Source organism: Torulaspora globosa, chromosome 2 (genome assembly GCF_014133895.1).
Source record: "Torulaspora globosa chromosome 2, complete sequence".
NCBI classification, from domain to species: domain Eukaryota; kingdom Fungi; phylum Ascomycota; class Saccharomycetes; order Saccharomycetales; family Saccharomycetaceae; genus Torulaspora; species Torulaspora globosa.
This window is the reverse complement of record NC_050728.1, coordinates 21,078-48,043: the sequence shown is the minus strand read 5'-3', so window position 1 is coordinate 48,043 and position 26,966 is coordinate 21,078. Positions and strand designations below refer to the sequence as shown.

Here is a 26,966-nt window from a genome sequence, read left to right as displayed (position 1 = left end):
AATAACCTTCTACAAATTAATGTACCAAAGAAAATACAATAAACATACTTCACTTCTTCTTGTGGTGCTTCTTGGCTATGCGTCTCAAAGCTCTTTGTTCGTTTTTCAAGACACCATCAACCATCTTATACTTGCCTTTGATGCCTTTTGGTCTACCTGACAAAGCTCTGTTCTTGCCGGTCGCGTAAACCAGTGTGACCTTGGGTTTTGTTTTCTGTTTCTTGCTAACTTTGCGCATCAGTTTAGCGATTTCATCCGCCTTGTCCTTCTCAGATTTGTCACCATCCTCAACAATTAGGCCGGCTTTCTTCTTTATCTTCTCGAGTCTGGCCAGAGAACGCATCTTCTTTCTAGCCTTTGCTTCAGCCACTTTTTTAATCGGCCTGGCATTCAGAGCTTTCATCTTCTGTTTGATTGCAATCGCCGCCTCTTTAGTTATTGGCCGATTAATCTTAGAATGTTCCTTCTCTTCATCGACAAACCAAGCCGGCAGATTTTCTGAGTCCCTGAAAGAGTACCTATTGAAACCTTCGTCCGTCAATTCATGCTTTGTTTTTTGACCAAGAGCCAACTGGTGAGCTAGGGTCATGGCTTCGACAGTAGCAATGTCAACATCTTTGGCATGTTTTTGCTTCTTGGTTTGTTTCGCTTCTTCGTCAGAATCGTAATCGGAGAGAGTTTCGTCTTCCGGACCACTGTTGGCAACGATTTCAAAGTCGGAATCGTCATCGGTCTCGCTATCAGATTCCACTTCCTCATGGCTCCTCTTTTGGGTGATACTCGCTAAGGTCTCTTGTGCTTCCTCCTGATCAGCTGTTGCTGTGGAGCGTTGAGAACTGGGTAGATCTGGCGTGACATTCTCGAAAATTGGGTCATTGAACAGCATCCTGGCTTTAGTACTTAGTTTTGAATCGCCAGTTTTTCCTTTCAATTTGCTGATTAAATTGTTGATTGCCTCATCGTCATCGGAGTCAGAAAGCTCCGATTCTTCCTCTATAATTTCGCTGTCTTCCTTTTCCTCCTTTTCATCTTCTGGGTTTTCAAATCCGGTCCACTCATCTTCTTGATCACCTCCTCTGGCCTGCTTGGCTCTGAATTTTGCGTCCCTTTCGGCCTTGCTCATCTTGTAGCTTTCATACATGGAATCCAACTGTGATTCCAAATCATCAGCCAGCGCTCCGTCGTCTTTGTCAGTAAAGCGCGCTCCATCCTCAATATGAATATCATTGTCGCGTGCCTGGTCAGAATCTTTGAATATAATTCTCTTCTTACCCTTGGCTAACTTATCTAGCATACCAGTTTTTTCAGCAGTTTTCAAATTGAACACGGAATCCCTGCCTATTTCCGCAGCCTCGATACCAATATCCTGAGGAGTCAGCATATTCATATTCATCCTCAAAAGCTCTTTCTGCTTCATTTCATTCTTCTTCCTTTTTTCACGTTTCTGATTTAGACGCTGTTTTTCCTGTAACTGTTGTAACTCCTTGTCGATTTGTTCCTCCTCGGTAAGCGGTACTTCCTCGATCGATGGCTTTTCTTCCTCCTTTCCATAACCTAGAATCTCGGCAGCCGCTTTTCTCCACCTCAGCAACATCTTAAAATCCTTTTTACCTAGAACCTTAAGATCTTTCACACACTCATACAACTCATTTGTCGTTTGCTTCAGCTTGCTGATTATTTTCCATTCTTGATCGTTCTCGTCGATGGTAAACTTGTTAATCGTACCCAGCATCGTTATTGGGTCCTCTGTTTTCACAAAATCCATGATCGGAGCCTCATGGTACAATAAATAATCGCCTTCTTCATAACCACCTCTCTTTCTTTCCTTCTTCTCTGGGTTATAAACCTTAGCTTCCATGTTTTGAGGACCGCCAGGCAGCTCTTCGAAGACTTCTTTCGGATCGAGCAGACGAGGATCGAGTCTTTTTGGAGCTTTGAAACCTCTACAAACAACAAAGATTTCTGCAGAGACGTTTCTAGATGCTGGTGGTTTGGTGGCCTCCACCTTATCGAATAATTGCTGGAAAACCCAAATCAGCTTATTGTAATCCTTTGATCTAAAGACCTTGGTCACAAAAGTACCATTCACGACAAGGTTTTCGACCGCCAGTTTGAGAGCTTGCAGCGTAAGCTGCGACTGGGTGAACGCGTCCTGGACCCATCCAAGACCCACATTGGGAGCACCATCATGCAGGACCGTGTCCGCTTTCCATGTCTTCATATATCCACGCAATTTAGATCTACAATCTTCAGTCGTGATATCACTCTGGAATGTGATGACGTTGGGAATTGGCTTCATTGGCACGATATCCACACCAATGATAAGCGAATTGACTGGGCACAACTTTGCGGCAACTTGACACCAAGAACCAGGAGCTGCACACAAGTCAATCACGACCTTCGATTTTTCTAAAAAATGACCATATTTTTCATTGATCTGAATCACCTTGAAGGAAGAACGAGCACGGTAACCTTTCTCCTTGGCAAGGTAATAGTACCTATCTAAACGACCTTTGCTATTTTTTTTCTGAGTCTTACCCATTTTGTGCAGCTAACAATCAGGCCTTCCAAAGGAGCCGCCAACCCAAACTAGTTTAACGCTCGGCCTTTCGAATCTTCAACTATGTGGTGAGATGAGATGAGATGAGATGAGCTACCTCATCACTCGAAAATTTTTCCGTATTAAACTCTTGTCACGTGATTCGATCTTTCTAACCATATAAACTGAAAGCTGCGATGGCCAGACAAGCTCAAGCCTTTCAAGACTTCTGGCAGTGTCGGCTAATTGCATTCAATCGAGGTAACTGAATAGCGCATATTTTCGTTCATAAGTCTAGCAGCAGATCAAAGTAAACTGAGATATGAAAGCTGTGTTGAAGGAATGATTAAACCCTGCTGTTTTTATAGTTCAAGCGAATATCAACTGCCTTTACAAATCTGACCTCAGAATGAAATTCCAGCAAATCTTCTACGACGGATTGAGAGTTGGCGAGATGCATGAGTGGAAAAGGCATTGGTACGGAGACTTGGAATTACCACTTGTGATATTTACAATCTCTTGGTTTCGCGCTCCCCATGAAACTGCTTTATGACCAGTCGACCGCAAGTACTAAGAAAAGATCAAGAGCTTCTGAAATCCCGGATTACTTCTGGTTATTTCTGTTCAAGTTTGTCGTTAGCGCGGTTCGCGATTTAGTGGTAGTCGCTTGGACTTAGGACTGGCTCAATTCTTGACACAGAGTTTACTGAAAGCGATCCTTGCAATGGCAATATTCAATTCAAGACGCCGATTTCGTGTTCACTGGCGCACCACGATCACGAACAGGTGCTTGACCAAGGCCACACCCCTGGCAGCCGCTTCGCGAAGAATGAGTTACGATTGCAGATACCCAACGTCCAACCAGAGGCTGGCCCCGCTCGCCAGAAGCCCTTGGATTCACTCAGAATGCCAGCCGATCAGGCTTCCGCTGCCTTTTTGTCAGTTGCCATTGTAATCGCCCAAAAAGGAAAAGCAAGGTCTATCAGATTCAGCACTGATCGGCCTATGGCCGACAAAATTAAAGGCAGATACAACAGCCATTTAGGCTGATGCTGGAGTGCATGGCCTGATTCTCCGTATTTTCAAGCTATGCGCGGTAGGTTGCCTCAATGTCATGGCTCAGATTAAAAAATATAGCATTTAAAGGAAGATTCTGATTTATGATCGACCGTAGAATACACTCACGTAGAACATAGGCAGGTTTTTTTTTTATTCTTTTAATGGTTTCTAAATTATTTACGTTTTGCTTGAATTCAAGCTCTTAGCACAACTAGAAATTTAATCGCATCAAGCAAACTTGACTAGGGCAGAAAATAAAAATTGCAGCAATATAATACTCCGGATTAGAGCCTTTCGGGTCGAGAATTGACGATCTCACTCAAAATCAGTCCCATACCGCTCCTGATTTCTTAGAGTATTCCAATCACCCAAGATTTCGATGAAAAAGGCTGGTAGAAGTCATACGCGGTAAAGAATGCCAGTTGATCAGAACCGGCCTTCGAAATGAATAAATCTGGTTATTTTTTGGTATCAGGCCTTTTCATAGCAGGAGGCTTGCCGATTTTTCGGGTTGAATTATTGGTATCTTAAAGGTAGATGATGATCGTCGCACTTCGACAATTCAAGAGCACATTTTTGACTTGTGCAATGAAAATGTAGACTTCGCAGAGATGTCCTGCATCTCATCTTTTCCCTCCGCATTTCAGGCAATGAGATTCATTTTTCCGTTTTCTTCTAGTGCCGGCAATTGCAGATTCAGCCTTCAATAATGTTCCTGATCATTGATAGCTATAGGCATTATTCTAAAGAACATTACGATGAATCGAGTATGAGAGCTCTAATATTTCAACACCTTCACTGAAGCAGTATCTATCTTTTGTTCTCTTGCCAGGCACCATGAAGTATCAAAGGAGAGAAACTACGCATCCGAGATTAATGGAAGCAATACATTTCACGCCAATAGTAGCAGCATGGAGGACTCCGGTCGTTAATGAGCTCTCCCAAGTTCTGCAGGCCTCGGAACAGTTTCGGAAAGAGGATAGCTACGTCACACAAGAAATAGGACACAACCGTACGTTAGCAAATGCTATTAGTTATTTTTACACGTCGGTCAAACTTTTGAGTTATACTTTCTGCGTGGGGCTTTTTGGCCGCAATTGCTGAATCTCATTCTTAAGTGGTATATTATAGCCCAGTTTGTCAATTTCACTTTTGTACCTAGCTGGGACAAAATTATCCAACATAATGTCGGGGCTCATAATGACCCAGCCAGGTCTCAACCGAACCGGGTTTTCTGTACCTGTTCTTGCAGGAATTATGTGCAGCCTTCTGGTAGAAGTAGAGAAGTTTTCTGCAACCCTGTATAAGTGAGAAGGCACAGCTCCGTCGCGGGCACCTTTTTCTTCTATGCTTAGATCCGTGTCAATGTTACAGTGAATCAAATGGCCATCAGTTGACCTCCGGACCGTTCCAGTAATGCACATCCAACAGTGCCATTGCATTTTCTCTATCAGCGAATGGTCATCTTGCTCAAGTCCAGGGAAGAATGGCGAGTTTTTATCGATAGGAACGAAGACGAGCTCTTCGCTTCTCCTGAACTGCTTCGCCCAGCCTTCGCTGTTCACCAATCTATTGAGTTCATTGATTTTCTGAGCACTTGCCCAGATGAACAGGAATCCTGGCTTTGAAACCAGCTTGTCAATTGCTAACTGCGTCAGCAGCGGGTATATGAATTGATTATCAGTTAGGCAGCCGATCATAACCACATCGAAAATTAGCTTCTCGTTTTGGATCCAATAATTTATAGTCGGAACCATCTGATCTATATCGACCTTACAGCCAAACGGCGTAGTCGTGTATTGAGCAATCTGCTCGCTTTTCATCTGAAACAGCTTCTCCAGCTTAGGATAGCCTTCGATCGGGTTCGCGACATTAGAGACATGGCTCTGTGGTAATGATCCAACGTGAATGTAATGGTTCGAATAATCGTTTTTGTGGGACTCTTTGGCAGGCTTGAAACTAACATGTTTTTCTTTGCGATCTTTATTGCTCATCTTCACTCTACTATGATAGGTATTCTAATGAACTAACCGGAATAATTGGTAATTCAGTTATGTTAATCGCTGTCTCTCTCCGAAACAGTATCTTTTGTACCTTTGCTAGATTTCTGATTAGTGAAATTGTTTGATGGCGTCTAAGGCAATAGTCCGTTCCATTGTGAAACCAAGTTTCAGCCGCGCGTCAGAGTCGAAGACAAGAAGACCCATCGGGATGAAGAAAAATAAAGACACATCTTGAATGCACCGGCTTGTTGGAGAGTGCTCGAAACATAACACACGCATGCCACTCATAGAAGGAGATTCGGACTTTCTAATAAAATCTCAACCGAAGCTCTATTCATTCTAATGTACAAAAATTATCGATTTAAAACATACTCCTTGCTATAACATCTCCCATTAAATAGAAAAACCCAATATCGAACATTTTGATGCGGCTAGATGTGAGCTTGTGTGTTATATGTCACTGTTCATAACCAGATGACAGCATACATCATAAAGCTTCAACAGGTGTAACACCTACCTTGTTCCAGCTCCTCTATAGCGTTCTCAATGACGTCATCATCATCATCATCTTCCATCATCTCTACCGCACTATATTTGATCATGTCCCATCGCCTCCAAAAGGATGCAGAACTCTCCAGATGCTTCGAGTCATAAACCAACTCCAGATCGTTCTTGGCTTTCGTCAGCCGGTGCTTCAAAGACTGTAATTTGACTGAGTCGGGCAAATTCGAAACCGTGCGATTTTCGCCGTGATCTGTCTCGTATTCAGTGGGATTCGTTGCTTCGGATTTATAACCACTACTTTCGTCCTCATCTTCGGAATCAGCTTCTTCAGTTCCTCCAAATGTGCAGTTGTCTGACTCCGTCTCAGATATGTTCAAACTCTTATGCGGCCGAGATAAAGGGATCTTCACACCGGCTTGAGCCTTTGCACCAAAATTATTGTACACAACAGCTTCTGCACTAGACGTTGTATCACAGTATCTTGCCCAAACTTCATCAATCGACTGAACGATGTAGTCAAAGCATCGCTCTCTGGCAACCAAATCCGACCTTGGCGCCTGAGATTTTCGTGAACTGCATGAGAACGATCCTGGCCTCGACAAAGACTTTCTTCTCAGGCATGCATCTCCAGTCTGGTAATTATAATCCTTATCCGACTTCATCGTAGTATCAGAATCAGAGTACTTCGAAACCGCTTCCACGAGTTTAGGATTCAGAACGCCGCCAGCGCCAGGAAAGCTGAATAAATGGTCTGCCTTTTCATATTCTCCATCTTCCGATGTAGATGAGAAACAGCTGAAAGAGCTACCGTTCCTTGGAGTGGCGGCATGATTGCTCAGAATGAAAGATCGTCTTTTCAGAGCAATACCTGATTCGGTGGCTTCACGCTCCGAATAGCGACGTTTACTGGAAACTGGCATCTACCTTTTTGAGCTGCTCAATGAAGGCGTCAAAAATAACCAATGATGCTCACACGCACGCAGGCAGACACGACTATTCGCAGACCTCTGTATGATTTTCAGGCTAGTGCTCAAGAACGCAAGTTAACTTGAAGCCCTAACTTTTGACCCTAGATATCTGGTCGTGTACAGTGACCAAGTTAGTTTGGAAGCTTAAAAAAACTTTTTTTTTCGAAAAAGTGGTGAGGAGTTGAAAGAAAGTGATGTTTGTCCGACATGAAATTAAATCTTTCGTGTCGCGAGGGTGCACGGAGTGAAGCATTTAATTGGCTAAAGAAACATAAGAAGAGAGGGTAACAGATCTCATGAACCGGACATGGCTATTCTACGGTAGATCTCTCATATTGGATCACTGTACGTGTATCTCGAGATTAATCTCATTAGTCAAGTGGGTGCACAATCCATCATGCACCGGCTTTCCTCTTCGGTGTCCATCAAAGTGCTTTTCTGATGAGCTATTATAGAAGAGGCAGCAGTCCGGACAGACCCTGGCACTACCGGACGAGCGAGATACCGGACAAACAGCTTTGTTGGTTATGTATGTGCTTCGATGAGGGACCGTCCTCATAAATATGAGCTTCAGCAAGCTATCTGGAGCGATGCGTGTGCGTCATATGAACTTGAAATATCATGACATCCAAGGAATATAATTCTTCCAGTTATAAGCGGGATAATATCTCTACAGGTGACTCGAGATTGCCCTGGTTCGAGGACAGCCTCATCACTGGCTTAGAGTCAGTGTGCAGTTTCTTTGACAACGTATATTTTGCCAAGAGTTTGGGAATCATAACCGAGCAAAATGTTCTCTACAGGCATCTGAACAAGGGCGACTGGGGATCTAAATTGTGGTTTGTCACGCTGGTGCTCTCGATAAGAAGATGTCTACGACAGTTGTTCAGAATCCTGCAGGATCGTGTAAAGCTAAAGAAGGAGCTCAAAAGTATGGGTAAGAGTGAAACGGGGCTTGTAAAAGATGTTCTGAAAGAAAAACTGTCCACAATGCTGCAAAAGAGCTCTTTGATGATTAAAGCTATTATGTTCGAGGTTCTTCAGAATACCCTGTACCTCATTATTGTTGCAGTGGACGTTTTCAAAATAAGGCTACCCAGAAGGTGGAGGCGAGTGCTGGAGCCTATTTCCAATTTCGTCACAGTTTTGAGATTAGTTGCGTTCGGCACAAGCTCATCATTAGACATTTGAGGTTTATTGGAACTTAGTTGATTTGACGTGAAATATACATTCTCATGGTGGACCAGAACTGTAATGCCATCTTAACCATGACACTAGTAGTGGGCTTTAGCATGCGTCAGTAATTCTTGACGCCTGCGATAAACTTTCCAGTCATTCCAGCCGCTTCGATTAATGCTACAAGGACTGCTCGCAGCAGGTATGGAATAGTCCGTCCGTTTTTAAGATTTCAAGAATATGATACCTTTGCTAAAGTGCCTTTAAGGTCGGCCCTGCGCACGAGAAGCAAAGCCCACGAAGCACCACTATTATATGGGCTCACTTAATTAGATAAATGGGGTAGAAAAGTATCGGATGCTTCTATACCGCCTTAAAAGTCTTCATCGAGCTTACTTTAGCTCATGACAGGCCAATCATAGTCTAGAGAAAATCTACAAACGTTACCCGACCGTGATCTAACAATGTCTAATGGCAGGAGAGGTGAAGTAGTCTAAACTCGAAGTCTAGGACAAGCATCAATTACAACTGTTAGCAGTCAGCGCTCTTGACCTGTCGTCGAAATTATTGGAGAATGTCTGAAAAGCCGGAGTTACAGGTTACCACACCCAACAAGAGTATCCTTAATGATAAGTGGGATGTTGTCCTCTCGAACATGTTGGTAAAGACAGGCCTCGGTTTTGGCGTCGGTGTAGTAGGCTCTGTGCTTTTCTTCAAACGCCGTGCTTTCCCTGTTTGGCTAGGTATAGGCTTTGGTCTTGGCAGAGGCTATGCTGAAGGAGATGCCATCTTCCGCTCCGCTGCCGGACTAAGGTCAGTCAAGGCCTAACTTGAATATGCATGAAGGATCAATCTTGTCAACTATTTCTACTATATCATTTATTCCATCTAGGCAACCACAACTCTGTATATGCTACATATAAAATTTATATCGAAAATTTGATCGCTGCTGCTCACCTGCAGGCGGCCATGCATGTTCAGTTCTTCACAGCGAAAAGCTTGAAATTGACTCTATCTGCTTTTCGAGTTTGTCAGCGATTTCCTGCTTCTTGGCGTTCGCCTTTTCCTGGATCCTTTTGTCCTTCTTCCAATCACTTTGCAAACTTTTGTTTTCCAGTGTATTCAGACTGCATGTAGCCCGTCGTATGACCCCAACTGCACTGAGCCTAACGATTTCTGCTATATCACTTCCTTCTTTGTTTAAGTTCTCAACCTTCAGCTTAGTCTTTTTGGTGTCTTTTCGCAATAACGGTATCTTCCTGCCTTTTTGCTTGGGTGGGAGTTTGCTGACCTTCTTCGCCTTATTCTTTATCGTCATCCTTGCGAAACTCGTAGCAACCTGGCCAAAATCGGATCTGTCTCTATCGGTGCCAATCGGGTTATTTTCTGATCATAGGTAGTCATGGTAGTGAAAAGTTGCTCTTTTTCCGATGCTTTTACAGTGATCAGCGTAAGAAAAGGCAATAGTGAAAAATTTTCGAAAGTCATCTCATCGCCCAAGGTGATCCGCTGTCGCATTGGAGCAAAGAAAGCTAAAAGTATCCCAGATGGTATCGACACATAACCGGGACAAGCCATGGGACACTGAAGATATTGACAAATGGCAAGTGGATGAGTTTAAGCCGGAAGATAACGCATCAGGACTGCCTTTCGCCGAAGAGTCTAGTTTCATGACTCTATTTCCCAAGTACAGGGAAGCGTATTTGAAATCCATCTGGAAGAATGTCACAAAAGCTTTAGATGCGCACCACATCGCTTGCGTTCTCGATCTTATGGAGGGTTCGATGACTGTCAAGACAACACGCAAAACTTTTGACCCAGCAATTATCCTCAAAGCTCGAGACTTGATTAAGCTCTTGGCTCGTTCTGTACCATTTCCACAAGCTGTCAAGATTCTGGAGGAAGATGTGGCCTGTGATGTTATAAAAATCGGCAACGTGGTAGCAAACAAGGAAAGGTTTGTCAAGAGAAGACAGCGTCTTGTTGGTCCTAATGGTAATACTTTGAAAGCTTTAGAATTGCTCACTAAGTGCTATATATTAGTGCAAGGCAATACAGTGAGCGCAATGGGTCCCTACAAAGGTCTAAAAGAGGTCCGCCGTGTAGTGGAAGACACAATGAGGAACATTCACCCTATTTATCACATCAAAGAGCTCATGATAAAGAGGGAGTTGTCTAAGAGGCCAGAACTCGCCGAGGAAGATTGGTCTAGGTTTTTGCCCACGTTCAAGAAACGAAATGTTGCACGTAAAAAGCCTAAGGTCAGAAAAGAGAAGAAAGTTTATACTCCATTCCCACCTGCTCAACAGCCTAGAAAGATTGATTTGGAGATTGAAAGTGGTGAGTATTTCTTAAGCAAGAAGGAGAAGGAGATAAACAAGCTCAAGGAACGTAGGGAAAAGCAGACTGAAAAGCAGCAAGAAAAGGAGGAAGCCAGAAGTAAAGACTATATTGCACCTAAAGAAGACATTTACGCGAGCTCATTAGACAATGAGAAAAGAAAGAGGAAGTCTGCAGAGAGGGAAAAATCGAAAGGCGATAGGCTTGAGGCCAAGAACAATAAACGGGTTAAGAAAGAATAAATAGAAGAATTGAACTGTAGAGTCATTCGATTAAACATTTCGTAGCTGATTTTCTTACCATTCTGACGCGTCTGTCATTAAATTTTGAAAGACGCGTCGATAAAACCTCTAGTGGCGGGCTGCGATGACAATTTAAACTATTAGTGAGAGACATTCGAACGAGTACGCTACATTTGAAGCATCAAGCCGGTTGAACAATGGATCAACTACTTCAGGATTTAGATGCTGCAAAGACAAGAAGGAAAACCACTTATAAAAAGGTTTTACGGCACGATGACGAACCACCTGAGGCATCCCTTTCAGCTGTTCTTGGAGATGGATTTCTGTTTCAAAGTGATGTATTAAACAGGGTGAAAAAGAGGTTGGATAATGAGAGCTGCGAAACAGTACATTTCAGTGAGACTTCAATGCTTTCTAACCTGTATGGCGACGCTGAAGAGGTGGAAACGGAAACTTTGACAGCGAAAGAATGGAATCAAAAGGTGATACAGCCTAAGCCAAAAACCAATGAGAAACCTGTATTACATGCTATTAATGATGGCCTTATTGGCAAGCAAGAAGGGCTAAAAAGCCCTCCGACCGCTGACGAAGCCTTTCGGAGACGTAGGTCCATGACTATTTCAGATGCAGGTTCGAATGCTGATGGAATGACTCAGCCTATTCTCGAGTGCTCAGCTGAGGCAAGAACGCAACTGATTTCACCCATGAAGGAGCCGAAACAAGCTTCAGAGGGAACGGCGAAAATTGTGTCGCAGACCAAGTCTTCTGAGGTCCCTCAAATATTAACGCCCTGCGATGATGACGCTGTATCATGCAATGATTTACAATCGACAGCAGCAGATTTTGATGACCCTACAAAACTGAAGATCCATGAGATTCAAGAACAACTGAAAAATGAAAACGAACCAACATACACAAAGTTTGAAGCCCAAAAAGCAACATCTCAAAAGAATGTAGTTTTTTCTCGAGAAGCTTTTATGAAAGATTTTGATAATAGTAGTGATTCAGATTCCGAAGTGCCATATCAGCAGACAGTGGCGATCCACAATACGCAGAACAGTGATGAACTTGAACAGAGAAGCAGGACAGTACATAAATCAGGGTCGCTTAATGCATATGAGCGCGAGCTCAAACAACAACTGGAGCAGCACCATGGCATTGCACTCTCTTCGGAGAGTGAGAGTAGCGAAGATGACAGAGTATCGCCATCATTTGCGTCTAAGGCAACTGTGCTGGAAATTAGAGCACGAATATCAAAGCGGAAGGTGCGAACCAAAGCTCGCGGAGGAGGAGCGTCTCTCACTGCATTGATAAGCAATCTTAGGAAAGCTTCTAAGGAGCAGATTATTCAATGCCAAAAGGAGATGGTAGAACGACATGGGATGAAGTTGCAAGACATCGAAAAGGAAAAGGAGATGGTTGAGAATCTGTTGGAACAAGAAATCGCTCGTAATAAACGTATAAGAATGCGTGAAAGAGAAAAAGATAATAGAAGCGTACGAACTTCGTCTCCTCAGAAAGCAGATAAGGAAGGATTTACTTTAATGCACTCTAATAAATCTCAAGAAGTTGAAAGCGATAGATTTTCTCTCTCCGGAAGTAATTCTGACGACTCGAATTTTGAGTCAGACCAAGATGAAACGTCCTTACAAGCCCAAAAGACACCAGCAGAAAATGCCGATCCAATATATGAAAGTGACGATGAAAATATATCGAGAAGTAAGGTTAGAGCTCATAAGACTCTAATTCTCAGCGAAAATGACTTGAGCGACGAAAACGATGACTCGATCAAAGAAGGTATAGATCTTGGTTCATATGGAGGAAATCTATCTACAAAAAGTGTCAGTGAAGAAAGTCACTATAGTGGAGACGAGGATACCCAACCTGTTACTGAAGAATTAGAAAGGGAACACAGAAATTTCATCAAAGAGGAGATGAAACGGAGAGCGCTGAAGGAGAGTCAAGAAATAAACGAAATGAGAAAAAGCGGCGTAAGCAATATGTTCGATATGGAAGCCGAAGAATCAGACGATGAATGGCATGGATTAGGTGGTGCCGAAGGAGAAAGCATCGATAATTACGATTCTGACCTCGAGAAGATGATCGATGATTTCTCTCACACAACATCCAATGCGAATCAAATACGACAGTTGCTTATTGCAGAAAACAAAGAAACAGATTTAAAAACAGTCAACAAAATACTTAATGACCTAAAGAACGGCGGGTTCAGAAAGAGGCGCAACAACGACTTACAACTGGAACTAAGTGATTATGAGGATGATGAACTTCGAAACTACAGGAGGAAACGATTAGAAACAATGAGGAAAAAGAGACTTCAGTTCGGACAAAGCAATTCGGAGCTTCTGAAGAATACGAAATCCAAGGCGTTTTTTGACAGCATGCTTGAAGATTTGATGGAAAATGGTCCATTTGAAAATCAAGCGCAGAAGGTTGAAGCTCAAGATGATAAACATGATACGAAGGAGACGGTTGCAATTTCTCGAGAGTTTGTCCTAGAAAGGTTATCTTTCTTGAATGGTAGCAGAGACAGCGGCGAATTTGACGTTACACAACCCGCTGGAGAAGATGGTTTAGGAACTGATTTGCTCAACCTAAAGCGAAGCAGCTCTGTGAAATCTTTGGATAACCCTCATTCGGCCAAAACTGAAGAAGAAGACTACTCATATACTCTCCCAGCTGAAGGTCGTTACATCTCCGTAGTCAAGTCGTTCGGTGATAGGTCGGACCTAGAAAACAAGCTCAAAAATGGGAAGAAGACAGTTACTGTTTCTAAGTCATACAGGACAGTTGGCGGAAGTAAGACTTCAATTACCTACCTGGCTAAAATGCGAAAGCTTGTTGCCCCCAAAGCAAACAGGCCTCTCAAACCCAAACTGGACGAATTGGCATCCCTTGGAAAACGTAAGATTTTTGGAAGTTTCGACAGCAGCTTCGAAACGTAAGTTGAACATGACGCTAAATCTATCTCTCCATTATCAATAATACATAGTCTAAATTACAACCAAAAAAGTTCCAAAAATATATCAGAGCTCAGCCGCTAAAATGAGCTCTGTGTCTAAAGCATCACGAAGGTCATCATACGATATCAGGCTATCAAATACGGGTATTTTCGAGCGTGGCGGTGAGATATTGATGGAAGAAATTGCTGCCAGCGATGAAGAACTTGAAAAGTTACGCTGCACCTCAGCACTTGCATTATCATTGACTTTTGCTTGGTTCGGTATTGAGCTACTGCCAAAAAGGTTCCATCGAGAAAAAAAGGAGCTCGATTTTGTCTCCTGCCTTTTTCCACTTATCACTCGCGCTTCACTGTGCCCAGCAATAAAGGTCGAAAGCAGATCCTTCGAACTACCTGGTCCCGTTGTCCTGGAAAATACGGCTGCACTGCTCACGCGCGCGCTTGTCATCGACGGCCTGGTCGAGGCTGGGAGAAGGAATGAAGAATGACCTTTTTCGAAGTTGATAGGCTCAATTTTGGTTGAAAATATGCTTTCATGTGAGTTATATCTTCGCAAAGGTACTCCTTTTGGCGGACAAGCGGGGCTCACTGAGATAACAGTATCTTGATCAGATGTTGAATCGACGTCGTCGTCATATTCTCCAAAAAAGCTTATCGACAAGCGCTGATTTTCTTTGAAAAATGACCTGATTTCGTTATCGCCATCTCCATTTGACGCCTTTTTTTTCTTAGGCCTCAGACCAGTATCATACGATTTGGCCATTCGGATCGACTTCTCAGTCGTTGTTCCCTTTACCGGCGATCCAGGCAATGATAGACATTTCGAATTTGAAGACTCTGGGATATCTGCAAATTCAACATTCTGCATGAAGGGCTTTCTTTTTAGCGGAGATTCGCGAGTTTCTCTGATCTTGGATCCATGACGTTCAGTCAGTTTCAAGGGTCTAGGCTGGAAGGAATCTAAGCTGCTTCTGGTAGATTTGGAACAAGGTGTCGAATGAGAACTTCGGCAATGCGCAAGCTCATTGAGCTTGATTGTAATATCTTGGAACTCAAGAACTAAGTTCTCAATATACTTGCGGTCGTTAATCAAAGATAGACGGCGCTCCCGCTCCTTATTCAACTTATCACGAACGTATTCGGATCTTATGCATAGCGAATTAAGTTGCGCAATGTATATGTTATATTGATCTCCTAGCCTGTCAATCGAGTCATCTTCCAGTTCGCGCAGATGTTGCTGTCTTCGAATCCATATTTCTAATTGCAAGATGGCTTCTTGGGATCTGGTTAGCAGCCGCTCTGATATATCCTCAAGCTGCGTCATCTTTTCGGACTCCAGTAGGCTATACTTCAGTTAATATCTCTGGTTGGCTTCAAGTTGACATTGTTTTTAAATCTCATCAAGATTTTCGCGAAGGAGCAACAAAGTAAGCGGAGACGGGAAAAGACGAGATAAGAAGTCATCTTAAACGAAACAACCGTGCAACTTGAAAGTTTGGCGATCGACTCTAGCTGCGAACAGTGGTTGCCCTTTCAAACTCGTATTCAGTTCGCTGATACTATATTCAGCCGTGCACCAAAGTCGAGCCGTGGTGTAGCTCTAAAATGGCCTCTATCTAGAAAAGCTGATATCTTCATAGAAATAGGGTTTTGGTTTTTCCACGGTGACACGCTAACTAGATGATGATCGAACCGTGTAAAGATCAGCTGATTATCTTAGGCAGCTGCACCTCGTGGCTTTCAATATGAAATGTATCCTGCAGCAGAATGCTCCTTTCTCACAAATTCGATAGGCAGCGTCCTTCTAGCGTAAATCTGCTTGCTTTTCCTTGATCTATCCGCTATAATAAAAAATGAATTGACCTAATTGCCTTATCTCACAAAGCTGTAGTAGCGATAAGCGGATTTCAAATGAAGTGGCGAAAGCCGTCGTACAGCCCCACGTTTGACGCTGAAAGGTTCTCCTTTCTAGAAAACTCGTGGGGAGATGCTAGTATCTATCCCAAGAGCAGTCTAATCTAATCTCTAGTAAACTAACGATATGAAGCCGCTAGAATTAGAATCTACATAAGCACACCCATGGTATCACAAATATCTCCAGGAACGCCAGATTTTTGTAACTTTTAGGATAGTTCCTTAGTAGAATTGACTGTCGGCAATGCTCGCTCCAAGCAGCAAATTTGAGCAAGATAGAGCTAAAATGATCCTGACTGGTGCCTGCTCATGCGCTCAAACCGAACAGCTGAAATAGCCAGAACTGCGTCCACACCGGGTATCTAATTTTAAACCTAAAACTGTGACGAACCCAAAAAGAAAGCACGCAGAGTTTTCGGGTAATGTCAAATTGAGGGTACTTGATTGCAGTGTATAACGTGCTCTCTGTATATATGACTGAAAATGACCTTAAGAAAGAAGAGATTCAGTACCGCGGAGCCTACCACTCTTTGATAAATTACATCTGTGAATCTGGACAACATATATACTGAGAAAAAAAAATGTCCAAATCCTGACACAAACCACAAAGGACGCGGTTATCACCATTAGTGCGGCTTAAGTTATTCAATAACATGCTTTTAACTGAACCCAGAACGATTCGCAGGTTCAATTAGTAGGATATTATTATTTTTCAATATTGAAGAATGCAACGTGGTTCTCTCGAAGACTACACACATAGACCATATATTCCAACTTATAAAGTAATTTAGCCAATCAAAATAAAAAATAGTCAAGTTATTTGGTCCTCTACTGAATATTCTCTGTTATCGTCTGATATTTTATATTTATTAGATTAATGGAATTAGCTATTCTTATTACTTAACTTTAGTCCCGCGCTGGTCCTCATAGGCCGGCGCGAGAAGGAAGTAGTTGAAAATTTGCTATACATTTATCTTAATTTTGATAAAACTAAAGCTTGATGTCGTAGAAAGAATAATTATGATTCTCTTTCTTCTACCTTCGGAACCTTATATATTAACGACTTTCAATAATCTCGCTCAGTTGCAGATACGACAAATATTAATGAGGTAGATTGTAAAATATATCATTATTCAAAGCTATAAGCAGAAAAATCCTGAAGTAATGGTATAGTTATAAAAATCACCTATAATATGGCCAGTGGACCCTCCATGGCGCATTGTAGAGCCACCGTTTAAATAATAAATTACAAAAATATAATTTGTCGCATATTAAGATGCAGTATCCATCAATGAAAGTACAAAGAATACTTTAAGTAAAAAGGTTCGCTAAAATAGGTGAAATGTAACTCTGCTCTATAGCAATAGAAATCTTTCAACTACAAAATAGTAAGTTATCGGTTAAAAGAACGAAACTGAGGATGAAAAAATTAGTAGGCATTATTGTGAGAACTAAAATTGCTAACGCAATCATAATAAATACCCTGCTGACGATTAATCTTAAACCGAAAACAATCCAATTAAAGCTAACAAAGATGCTAGGGTGAATATATATCTGTGGATATGAATTGTTAGAATTCTAGATTATTTTTATGAGACCCTAGAGCAAAGGTACATAAATAAAAATAGCAGATGAGATCAGACAAATGTGTGATGTAAATAGCTAGAGAAAAAAGTTACAATTGTAAAATAAAGTTCATGATTACCATTAATTTGATTTTGAGAGTATCTGAACTAGTCTTCTAAATTGCTACGCAATTTTGACCTACAAGTTATATTTTCGATACATTTAATCCTGAAATTTTATTAACAGAAAATTAAGGCGTATAAATTTACGGAACTTAAATCATATCATAGTGACACAAAATATAAAAAATTACTCTCATCGAAAATGGATCAGAACGAAAATTAGTTTGCGTAAAGTACATGTTTCTATTTATTATTGCTTTTATAATAATTATTATATTGCTGTATTCAGCAAGGATTCTTATGTTCCATTACACAGAAAATAAATAAAAAATATATACCTATGAAGAAATAATAGTATATTATCGTACTAAATCTGTCGAAAAATCAATGAAGTGAGGTTGAAAGACGATTTTCTTTCACAAGAAATGGATTTTTAATAGAAGGCTTTAATGCCATTATTTTCGTTGATGTATCTAACAATACTTTATTATAAAAGTAAAAATGAAGCCATCATAATTATTCATGAATTATCTAATCATCATTATTTAAAAAGCATCAAAGTAATCCCATATAAGTCAAGCAAAATAATTATATAATCTCTATTTTGTTCGATTTCATATAACGCATGATTTTATTGTATATATAATACATAAAAAGCTCGGGCAAATGCTACCAGAGTTTGGATATTGATCTATGATCTTTTAGCACTCAAGAGCATTTGAAACCTCAGGCAACAAATTTGTGAGTTATCTTGCGCGCAGAATCTTGAAGCTGTCAAAGTGTTGCATTGGATAGTGCTTAGAAAGAACGTTACCGGTGATAGGCTTGCGCGTGTTTCTGGGTTTATCCAGCTAAAGGATTTGGATAGTCGCCAGATAAGGTCATGCGGTTCTTTTTGTGACTAAATCTATTTTTATTTGTGATACAGAAATTTCTTGAGCAAGAGGTAACTATTCTACGAGTTTAGTATCTTCTTCTGTAGTAGCGCACAATTTCCATTATACGACACCCAGCTTAAATTTCGCGCAATACATATAAACTCTATTGTATGTCTCATAAAGGATTCTAATGCCTCAATATGGAACAACTATTAAATACCGTTTCAATTAATTTCAGGTCAGTTTGCCGCATCTTAACGCCGACAAGCCTCTGCCTCTTCCGTTGCCGCATGGCATTACCAAATAGCGCTTGCCTAACATGAACCAATCGATAGGCAAAGTTCATAAAAATTATATGACGCTCTCATTTAGTTTAATATATTTCTTTCATAACAGCTCTTGGCTTGCGTCGGAAAGGTTCATAAAAGAAGATGAAGTTACCAGTAGAAGACAAGCTGCAAAAATACACAAAAAGGAGTAACCCAACAAAACTTGACATCGCAGACACGGGTATATGAGATTTAGTACAAAATCGATTTAGTCCTTACACAGTAACCAAGTTATTGTCATGAAAACAACAACAAGCCCTTATATCGATCCAAAGAAATGCAACCAAAGAATGCTGTCTTGAAAAGATCAGCTGGATATTTAGGACCTTTTTTTGTGCGCTACCATGTTCATAATCAGCATTCTCGGATATATGCTCTGCTGAAGATCAAAATTTCTAATCAATGAAAGAAGTGATCCAGAGACAAGACATAAAAAGGGACATAAGCCAAATTTTATTTGAGTCATTGTCTCGATAACAGATCGACATTCTATTCGAATTGATTCATGCATAGCTTCACTAAACACATTAGCTCCAGTACATGATATTTCTTACCATATGAGCATTGATTAAAAAGTTTAAATGTTTAATTAAGGTATTTTTTATCGCCTTTTCTGTGCAGACTCACGACTATCGCTTATTCCCGGTTGTAGACGTAATTTTAATGGATTGCTCTTTGACGATCTTTGACGATCGAAAAGATTTCCTCTATGATAAAACAGCTATCCACTGTAGACCCGTTTCATATCAACTTCAAAAAGCGTGTGGCTACTTCTCAAATGGGAATCTAGAACATTGAGCTCATTGATATGAAATAACTGAAATGAGAAAGAAATCTAGAACAGTTAGAAAACCTGACGAGCAGGAATTGCAAAATCTAAAGGAGAAGATAGCTTTGTCTTCAAAACGGTACCTATATCAATTAATGATGCTCCAGATACCGTGAGCAGTTCTAGACAATGAAATCGCCTAATAAAGTTGAAACATAGCTAAAAAGAGCGAGAAGTACAATAATATACTAAGAAACCTGGTGATAAACGAAGTACTACACAACGCGCAAAAAGTAGTATTAAAGACATATCTTTCCAAACATAATAAATCCCAACGATGCTTAAATACATCATAAGAGACTACTTGGCTGGCCGTCATCAAGACACCTCTTATTAAGTTTGGCGCCAGTCCCGTAAAAAGCTTATAAAAGCCTTCTTCCCTAACAATACTGTTTAACCCATCAAATGCATTTCGGTAACCTCTTCTTAGATGTGGATCGTGTGCTGAGTCATTTTGCATCCTGATGTTGACGACATCTGCTGGATTTCCTACAAAACCACCGATTGCTCCACTCAACATTGAACATGGTAAAAGATACAAACTATTATTGATCTCGCTCTGGGGGATTAAATTTTCCTTAATGATGTCGTAGCACCCGAATCTCGCGGTGGTATAGGTGCACTGCCGAAGAACAGAGGCGCTCAACCCGGCATAAAGTCCACGAGGTCCCTCCTGTTGTAAGATTCTTCGAATCATGTTCAGAAGCGTTGGCTTTGGCGGAGAGGCGGTCTGAAGGCGAACCTTGGCTAGATCAAGTGGATGGGTGACGATACAAGCAAAAATGCCACCCGCACCGCCATACCACCAGGGGTACTTGATTGGGGTGTCTGTCATCGCCACTTTGCCGGACATGACCTTTGAACTGTGCTGAGCGCAGTTTATGTGCTATCGCCCTTCGAAGTCAAATTGCCTGAGATTGGGAAAAAAAAAAGCATGCCTCAGCTTATATTTTACATATCACGAAGCATTGAGGATTATACAGTGAGGACGAAGATGATCATTGAAACGAGAAAACCCAAGGAAAAAAAAAAAAGAAACCGGCGACAGTAACATGGAAATAAAAACCCATGGATAATAATGGTAGGTTGTGGAATAATAATAAGCCTAATTCAAAATTTGTTATTAGATCTGTGATCCAGAAGGGAGGACGGAAAACAGGCGCAGTTAGAAAGCTATCCTGATGATTTTCCTCTCTTGAACCGAATGTGTCTCGCGTCTTTCCACTCATTTTAATAGCCCGAGTGCTCAATACTCCACTAGTTCTCTTGACACAAGTAAATTAGTAGCAGATCTGATTCAACAGGCAATTGATCTCCCCTCGTTGTGATATGGTCTGAACCGCTGAGAGATGTATCATTCTCTACCACGCAACCCTTTTGAAGCTTTCCTCTTCTGACGGCGAAACGGCTCCAAAAGAAGGATAGGAGGGGCGAGCGAGTGGATCTGCGCGCAGGTTAAACATAAAGATCTTGTACTTCCAGATGCTGCTTGGTGCCAACCATACACCGCAGCTTCGAGTGCAATGAGCTGGAATCGAAGCCGAGGGAACTCATGTTCTTGGCGCTGGCATGCACAGACGCCAAAGCGGTGGATGAGACGTCGCAACGACTCGGGTCGCCTCGAAGAGGCGAACCGGTTGCTTGGTTATGCTGGGAAATGAATGAGCCGTACTTCTCAACCGATAAAGAAGGATCCAATGCCATCTCACAAGGATCTTCTTTCTGTCCAATGGTTATAGGACATAGAGATTTTGTATCCCTCTTCGGTGATCTGCAACCACCGGTTCTGGTAACTCCGGATACTTTCAGTCTCTTCGAAGGGTGCGCGGTAGCACGGCGTTCCTTCTTTTCCGAGCCAAGCTTGATCCGATCACACATGTGACCCTGCATCTTTACCGTACACCTCTGCTTGCGGACTCTCTTAGTATCACTCTTCATGCTCTTGGGCCTGAAGCATCTGTCGTGATGTGTCTTGAAGGGATTGCGGTCTGGGACGTTTGCTGGATCTTGTTGTTGCCCGAGCTGTCGATTTGTAGCTGGCTCGACACTACTTGTCACCGGGCGGTTTTGTTGGCGAGAAGGAAGTTGATGGTTTACGCCATCTTGATAAGAGGACAACGAAGAGTAGGCATAGGTGGAACCGACCGGATCGGCGGCAAGGGGAACACCTGGAGCAGCAGGGGCATCAGCGGCAGTATCCGCAGCAGAAGCACGTGCGGAGCTTAGAATACCTTCCAATTTCGATGACAGCGAAGATGCTGTAAAAAAGCGCATCCGATTTAACATATTCTGATACACGAGCTTATTCTCCAGTTGCCGACTTATTTTATTGACTTTATGGTAACGATACTCAGGATAAATGTTTAGATGCCAGTGCTCTTCTAATTGTGAAAGAAGCTCAAAGTATAGCTGAAATATTCCATCATTCTTCCCCCATAGTTGTGAAGTGATTGCAGAGCTATAGCAGAGTTTTGTTCACATTTTTACATAATTTTTTTTCTTCGTCTGCTTTCCAGTCAGTTTTTAATATGTGGTGAGGAGCAGGGTTGTTTCATAGAGTTCGGGCGGTACACACTGAGAGATTATTAGCCGCTGTAAAAATAATCAACAATGATTAAAACTACAGCTTTTGTCATCGAACTTCCCCTTAAGCAATCTCCCCGTTTCAATACAGTGTTTGGAGTAGATATATGAGAGCTCCAGCTGTATGGTGTACGGTGCATAGTTTTGTTTTGAGGCTCTATGCGCAATGATGTCCCTCTATGTAGAGCAGACAAAAATCAATATGAAACAGCGCTAGGGTTAATTTAGGCTAATTCTCGAGTATAAAGAGTAACGCCTAACGTTCGTCAAAACCGTCCTGGTTACCTTACCAGAATCGTCAAACTACTGCCATGCACGAGAAATCTTTCCGTGGGTTCAAAGCTAACAGACCTCTGTTCAAAGTCCAGATTAAACGGAAACCTGGTCAGTGTAGACCAGCAAAAGCTCGGTGTATGGAAGGGAGTTGTTCTCATACATCTGGCTATACAAAGGAGAAAAGCACCAAGACCTTCATGGCAAAATTGGGACCAATTAAGATTCCTTCTCCTCCTAATACCTTGCTCCGGAAGATTGAGGAAGAGAAGCTGAAGTTGCAGTCCGAGAGCTCCGCGGAGAAGGGATCATTATGGGACTCTCCAATTTCCTGGGACAGCGAGGAAATACTATTTTCCATAGCGAACGATGTATTAGATAACATATATAAAAAGCCCGCTAGGAAAGGTGCCTCCACAAAGCCGCTTAATTCCTTTATGGCATTTAGGGCTTACAATTCCCAATTCGGCTATGGTCTGAAACAGAATATTTTATCCCCGCTGCTTGCATCCGCGTGGCATTCACATCCTGAACAACAAGAAATATGGGACACTTTTGCGCAGCAGTTTAATTTTGTCAAGCCGAAGTGTGGGTTTGTGGAGTGGGTGGATCAAAGATATGAGCGGGAGAGTTAATTAAAAGATTTTGTAGATTTGTATTTGCATTGATGATGTCTTGTTGGGAGGGGGAAAGTAATGCTTGGAAGTAGAGTTGAGAAGCTTGGGCGAGGAGTGGGGACGGGTTGCGCTGTAGCAATGTTGTTACTTGATGTGTCAACCGGATGATGGCTGGAATTGAGGGCTCTGCCGAAACGGCTATCTCATTGGCAAGCTGGGAAACGGAGTAAAACGAAACTGGCTCTCGGCTATGATTAATTGATTGAAGAGCAAGATGAATGGCAAGTCTCTGGTCTGTTGAAAGCACCTTTGCTCTCTCCAAGGGTGTCTTGTCAGTCATATCAAACGACTCTGGTTCTGGTGGTAACTTTGGCAAGCTGATTAACGAAGTAAGTGACTTGATCGAAGAACAATCAGCATAAAGCTCAAAAAGATCTCTGTGCTGCATACGATAGCGCTCACTCAGTTGCTCTAATGCTGCGTGGTCGTCAACATCTTGATTTAGGCGTCTAAGTGTTGTACTAGTGAATTCAACATGCTATGACGCGATAAAAAATCTATTAAATATAATTTCGTCCTGATATTCAACGTTCAGGAAAGGTTTGCCACTTTTCATTTCCAAATTTATGACATGGAAATCATGTCCAAAATTGTCAAATTACAGCGAAACCTTTGTGACATGCGCATGATCAATGGTTTTCATCGTTAAAGCGAAGAGGAATAACTTGTGAGATCGTTTAAAACCCAACAAATCAGTTTAATGGTATCCGATTATTCACACATTCGAAACCGAGTAAACTTTCTGAAGACATTTCCCTTCTCCATTTGACCCTCGCATTGTTAAGTCTCATATCTTTAGAAGACAGAAGCCCTTCACTCGCCAAAATTCACTAGAATTTGGTACATTTCACTATGTTCTCTACAGAGGCACAATTTCCTTTTTGGGAAAGATGCGTGGTGTAAGTATGTTACGTCACATCACGCCGAACGAATAGGATATGGATCTCGCTAAGAGAACGGTCTATTTACAATGTCAAAAAAAGAGAGCGGCATATGCAAGATTTTTGCTGCAACTCATACTTCTGGGGTTTTTTATTTTAGAAATAAAATAAACTCCGAAGCGGGGAGTCGAACCCCGGTCTCCACGGTGAGAGCGTGATGTGATAGCCGTTACACTACATCGGACTGTTTAGTTATTTTTGTATCTAGATCTGATACAAGCAGCAGTTGAGCTTTGAAGCTCTAACCCAAACAAGGCCTATGAGTCATAAGTGACAAGGTCAAGCGAGTGGTCTGACCAAGACAAATCCAGACTACTATCGGATAGCTGTACGAGGCGATAACGTAGGGACCGTGGCATGATACCTATGGTTCAGCTTCCAGTATTACACTGGTGGTCCGACGACTGAGAGACGATTATGCAAATCAGAAGGTTACTATTAGAACCCAAATAGAGGAATCTAGGGTGGAACCAAAATGTATAAATAGAGGCCAGCTAGGTTAGATCCAAGTAGCAATTCATCTGTACTTAGTTTAAGGTTAAATAGAATAAGTAATAATTGATTCGTTTTTGATCTTGATAACTTACCGCTTAATTTACTTCAAGATACCCCGACCCTAACGACTGAGTTACAGAAGTAATACCGACCCGTATTACAACACCTGATAGCGCTTACGGTTACTGGCTGCCTCTACCTGAAAATTTAACACCCTGTCAACATAAGCTCTAATGTCGAGGGAGAAAGGAACTCAGAAACTCCAAGCGAGTTTAGACCCAAGGTCCAAAAACACCCATCGTTACGCTTCGAAGGTATGGAAGAGGACGTCGACAAATTGAAAGGGTTCATATCCAACATGAAATTTTACATGGGAACATTTGATTGGCATAACAAAGCCGCCCGAGTTGTTTATTTCGTAAGACACCTTAACGGTCCCAGCATGGGCCCAAGACTACATAAGCGAGCAGGATTATCAGGATGTGTCATTCCACGACTTCACGGAAGTCTTTTCAAAACACTTCTACAAAGGAACCCGACGTTAGTAGGATAATCAGCAGCATCATTCCGTTAGCTCAAGAAAACCTGGGTATCGAACAATTTTAACGAGCAATTCAAAAAGAACTAGGATAAGATTCCCAAAAAGCCATACGATTGAGAAGCTTGCGATAGCTCTCTATTTCCGATGCCTCAAGTGGTCAACGCAGAATAATGTACGGTTACAGAACCTGACCACCTTAAAAGAGGCTATGGAGAAGGCGTACCAGTCAATAGACGTCAACGTAAAAACCGATAGAGTAGCGGATGAGGATACAACCGTCTCAGCAGTCTTCGGTTCCAATAATCGCGGAGTGAAAAGACCTAGGAATCAAGGAAGATCTCAATACGTTAAGCGACAAAAAAACGCCTTGCAGAGATGACTGCATAAAATAAAACTTATGCTTCTATTGCAAGAAGGCCGGTCACCGTATGAATGAATGCCGAGAGCGTGAGGCGAGGCCTAGCCGACATGGACACTGAGACGAGTCCGAAAAAACGATCTTTGTGCATTAGAAGCCAGCCCATTGTACATTATATTTCCATCCCGGAGATGGATAATCGTCATCAAAAAACAAAAAATGAAAACCTTGTTTGATAGTGGATCGCCTACTTCGTTCATCCGTTCGGATATGGTGAAGTTATTAAACCTGAGGACATACGAGACACCACCATTCCGATTCAGAGGGTTTATCCCTACCGATGCGTCAACGACAACGGAAGCCGTAAGTCTAACCGTTCCGGTAGAAGACTTACAGATCCCAGTAGTGGCATATATCCTGGAGAATATGGACTATCAACTGCTAATTGCCAATCCTATCCTCCGCCGCTACCCGAAACTCTTGTCAATAATATTGGAATCGACCCCGAACCTGAAAGCTTGTGAAAATCGTGTCAAGGTTAGCTACCTTGAGCCTGAGTCTACTGGTAATTGTGGTAATTCCAGAAGGCCTGAAATGTCTCTTGCTACCACTACTCTTGAAGCAATTGACCGGAAATCCATTGGCCATCGTGGTAAAGCCAAATGTGCATCTCCTGTTACCACTACTTCTGAGACAGCGAGTGCGCTTGACAACCCTGGTTATCCAGGTGATCCCGAGTTAATCGTTCAAGAGTTGGAGCAGATTAGGCTACCTGAAGAAGCGGCATTCCTGGAGGAGATGGGAGAGAAGTCCCTGGTTGCAAGTGTAAGAGGGTTAGCACCTGTGGTTGTGCGTGAACAAAGGTTGAAAGATACCGTTGATGTGCTACCCCCATGGCTTCAACAAAAGTATGGGAAGATTAGAAATGACCTTCCGCCTAGATTTTCAAGCTCAGACGAGGCACCCGTGAAACATGATATTGAAATCAAGAAGAACGCTCGTCTACCAAGACTCCAACCTTATCAAACTACACAAAAGACTGAGCAAGAGATCAATAAGCTTGTCCCTTCCAAGTCCCCGTGTACTTCTCTCCTGCCGTCCTTGTCGACAAAAAAGATGGATCATTTCGACTCTGTGTTGATTACAGAGAGCTGAACAAGATTACCATTTCTGACCCGTTCCCATTACCAAGAATTGACAACTTATTAAGCCGTATTGGAAATGCGCAGGTTTTTACAACCTTAGATTTGCACAGTGGTTACCACCAGATCCCGATGAATCCGGAAGACACATATAAAACTGCCTTCGTGACTCCATCTGGGAAATATGAGTACCCTGTGATGTCTTTTGGACTAGTTAACGCACCTAGTACGTTCGCTAGATATATGGCTGACATTTTCCGAGGGTTGAAGTTCGTCACTGTCTATCTAGATGATATTTTAATCTTCCCTGAAACATTGGAAGAACATTGGAGTCATCTAGATACGGTTTTGAACATTCTACAAGAGAAGAATCTGATTGTAAAGAGGAAAAAGTGTCGATTTGCTGCAAAGCAAACCGAATTCTTAGGTTATAAGACCGGAGTCAACAAGATAGAACCCTTACAGAATAAATGTGAGGCCGTTGAGAAGTACCCGACACCTAAAACG

General features: G+C 42.0%; 12 protein-coding genes and 1 non-coding gene across 13 annotated transcripts; 6 read left to right on the top strand and 7 right to left on the bottom strand.

Moving 5' to 3' along the window:
* Nucleotides 1–49: 49 nt before the first annotated feature.
* On the bottom strand, nucleotides 50–2,542 carry SPB1 (27S pre-rRNA (guanosine2922-2'-O)-methyltransferase; the record flags this gene model as incomplete). The annotated part of the gene is made up of 1 exon (XM_037281948.1): nucleotides 50–2,542. One exon carries the CDS (start codon nucleotides 2,540–2,542, stop codon nucleotides 50–52), a length of 2,493 nt encoding a protein of 830 aa, XP_037137843.1.
* Nucleotides 2,543–4,662: 2,120 nt separating this feature from the next.
* KAR4 (Kar4p) lies at nucleotides 4,663–5,592 on the bottom strand (the record flags this gene model as incomplete). Its single annotated transcript, XM_037281947.1, has 1 exon — nucleotides 4,663–5,592. The coding sequence occupies one exon, from the start codon at nucleotides 5,590–5,592 to the stop codon at nucleotides 4,663–4,665; it is 930 nt and encodes a 309-aa protein (XP_037137842.1).
* Nucleotides 5,593–6,098: 506 nt separating this feature from the next.
* HG536_0B00270 (uncharacterized protein) lies at nucleotides 6,099–7,025 on the bottom strand (the record flags this gene model as incomplete). The annotated part of the gene is made up of 1 exon (XM_037281946.1): nucleotides 6,099–7,025. The coding sequence occupies one exon, from the start codon at nucleotides 7,023–7,025 to the stop codon at nucleotides 6,099–6,101; it is 927 nt and encodes a 308-aa protein (XP_037137841.1).
* A 669-nt stretch (nucleotides 7,026–7,694) lies between these two features.
* On the top strand, nucleotides 7,695–8,264 carry HG536_0B00260 (uncharacterized protein; the record flags this gene model as incomplete). The annotated part of the gene is made up of 1 exon (XM_037281945.1): nucleotides 7,695–8,264. The coding sequence occupies one exon, from the start codon at nucleotides 7,695–7,697 to the stop codon at nucleotides 8,262–8,264; it is 570 nt and encodes a 189-aa protein (XP_037137840.1).
* A 559-nt stretch (nucleotides 8,265–8,823) lies between these two features.
* MIC10 (Mic10p) lies at nucleotides 8,824–9,078 on the top strand (the record flags this gene model as incomplete). Its single annotated transcript, XM_037281944.1, has 1 exon — nucleotides 8,824–9,078. One exon carries the CDS (start codon nucleotides 8,824–8,826, stop codon nucleotides 9,076–9,078), a length of 255 nt encoding a protein of 84 aa, XP_037137839.1.
* A 156-nt stretch (nucleotides 9,079–9,234) lies between these two features.
* ADF1 (Adf1p) lies at nucleotides 9,235–9,567 on the bottom strand (the record flags this gene model as incomplete). Its single annotated transcript, XM_037281943.1, has 1 exon — nucleotides 9,235–9,567. One exon carries the CDS (start codon nucleotides 9,565–9,567, stop codon nucleotides 9,235–9,237), a length of 333 nt encoding a protein of 110 aa, XP_037137838.1.
* A 229-nt stretch (nucleotides 9,568–9,796) lies between these two features.
* Nucleotides 9,797–10,831, top strand: KRR1 (ribosome biosynthesis protein KRR1; the record flags this gene model as incomplete). Its single annotated transcript, XM_037281942.1, has 1 exon — nucleotides 9,797–10,831. One exon carries the CDS (start codon nucleotides 9,797–9,799, stop codon nucleotides 10,829–10,831), a length of 1,035 nt encoding a protein of 344 aa, XP_037137837.1.
* Nucleotides 10,832–11,028: 197 nt separating this feature from the next.
* MRC1 (chromatin-modulating protein MRC1) lies at nucleotides 11,029–13,794 on the top strand (the record flags this gene model as incomplete). Its single annotated transcript, XM_037281941.1, has 1 exon — nucleotides 11,029–13,794. One exon carries the CDS (start codon nucleotides 11,029–11,031, stop codon nucleotides 13,792–13,794), a length of 2,766 nt encoding a protein of 921 aa, XP_037137836.1.
* An 81-nt stretch (nucleotides 13,795–13,875) lies between these two features.
* Nucleotides 13,876–15,135, bottom strand: VAC17 (Vac17p; the record flags this gene model as incomplete). Its single annotated transcript, XM_037281940.1, has 1 exon — nucleotides 13,876–15,135. The coding sequence occupies one exon, from the start codon at nucleotides 15,133–15,135 to the stop codon at nucleotides 13,876–13,878; it is 1,260 nt and encodes a 419-aa protein (XP_037137835.1).
* A 4,453-nt stretch (nucleotides 15,136–19,588) lies between these two features.
* On the bottom strand, nucleotides 19,589–20,302 carry HG536_0B00200 (uncharacterized protein; the record flags this gene model as incomplete). Its single annotated transcript, XM_037281939.1, has 1 exon — nucleotides 19,589–20,302. The coding sequence occupies one exon, from the start codon at nucleotides 20,300–20,302 to the stop codon at nucleotides 19,589–19,591; it is 714 nt and encodes a 237-aa protein (XP_037137834.1).
* Nucleotides 20,303–22,343: 2,041 nt separating this feature from the next.
* On the top strand, nucleotides 22,344–22,940 carry HMLALPHA1 (transcriptional co-activator mating type protein alpha; the record flags this gene model as incomplete). The annotated part of the gene is made up of 1 exon (XM_037281938.1): nucleotides 22,344–22,940. The coding sequence occupies one exon, from the start codon at nucleotides 22,344–22,346 to the stop codon at nucleotides 22,938–22,940; it is 597 nt and encodes a 198-aa protein (XP_037137833.1).
* Nucleotides 22,941–24,035: 1,095 nt separating this feature from the next.
* On the bottom strand, nucleotides 24,036–24,107 carry HG536_0Btrna2E. The gene has a single exon. It is a non-coding gene; the product is annotated as a tRNA-Glu (tRNA).
* Nucleotides 24,108–25,536: 1,429 nt separating this feature from the next.
* HG536_0B00160 (uncharacterized protein) lies at nucleotides 25,537–26,472 on the top strand (the record flags this gene model as incomplete). Its single annotated transcript, XM_037281937.1, has 1 exon — nucleotides 25,537–26,472. The coding sequence occupies one exon, from the start codon at nucleotides 25,537–25,539 to the stop codon at nucleotides 26,470–26,472; it is 936 nt and encodes a 311-aa protein (XP_037137832.1).
* Between the last annotated feature and the right edge of the window lie 494 nt (nucleotides 26,473–26,966).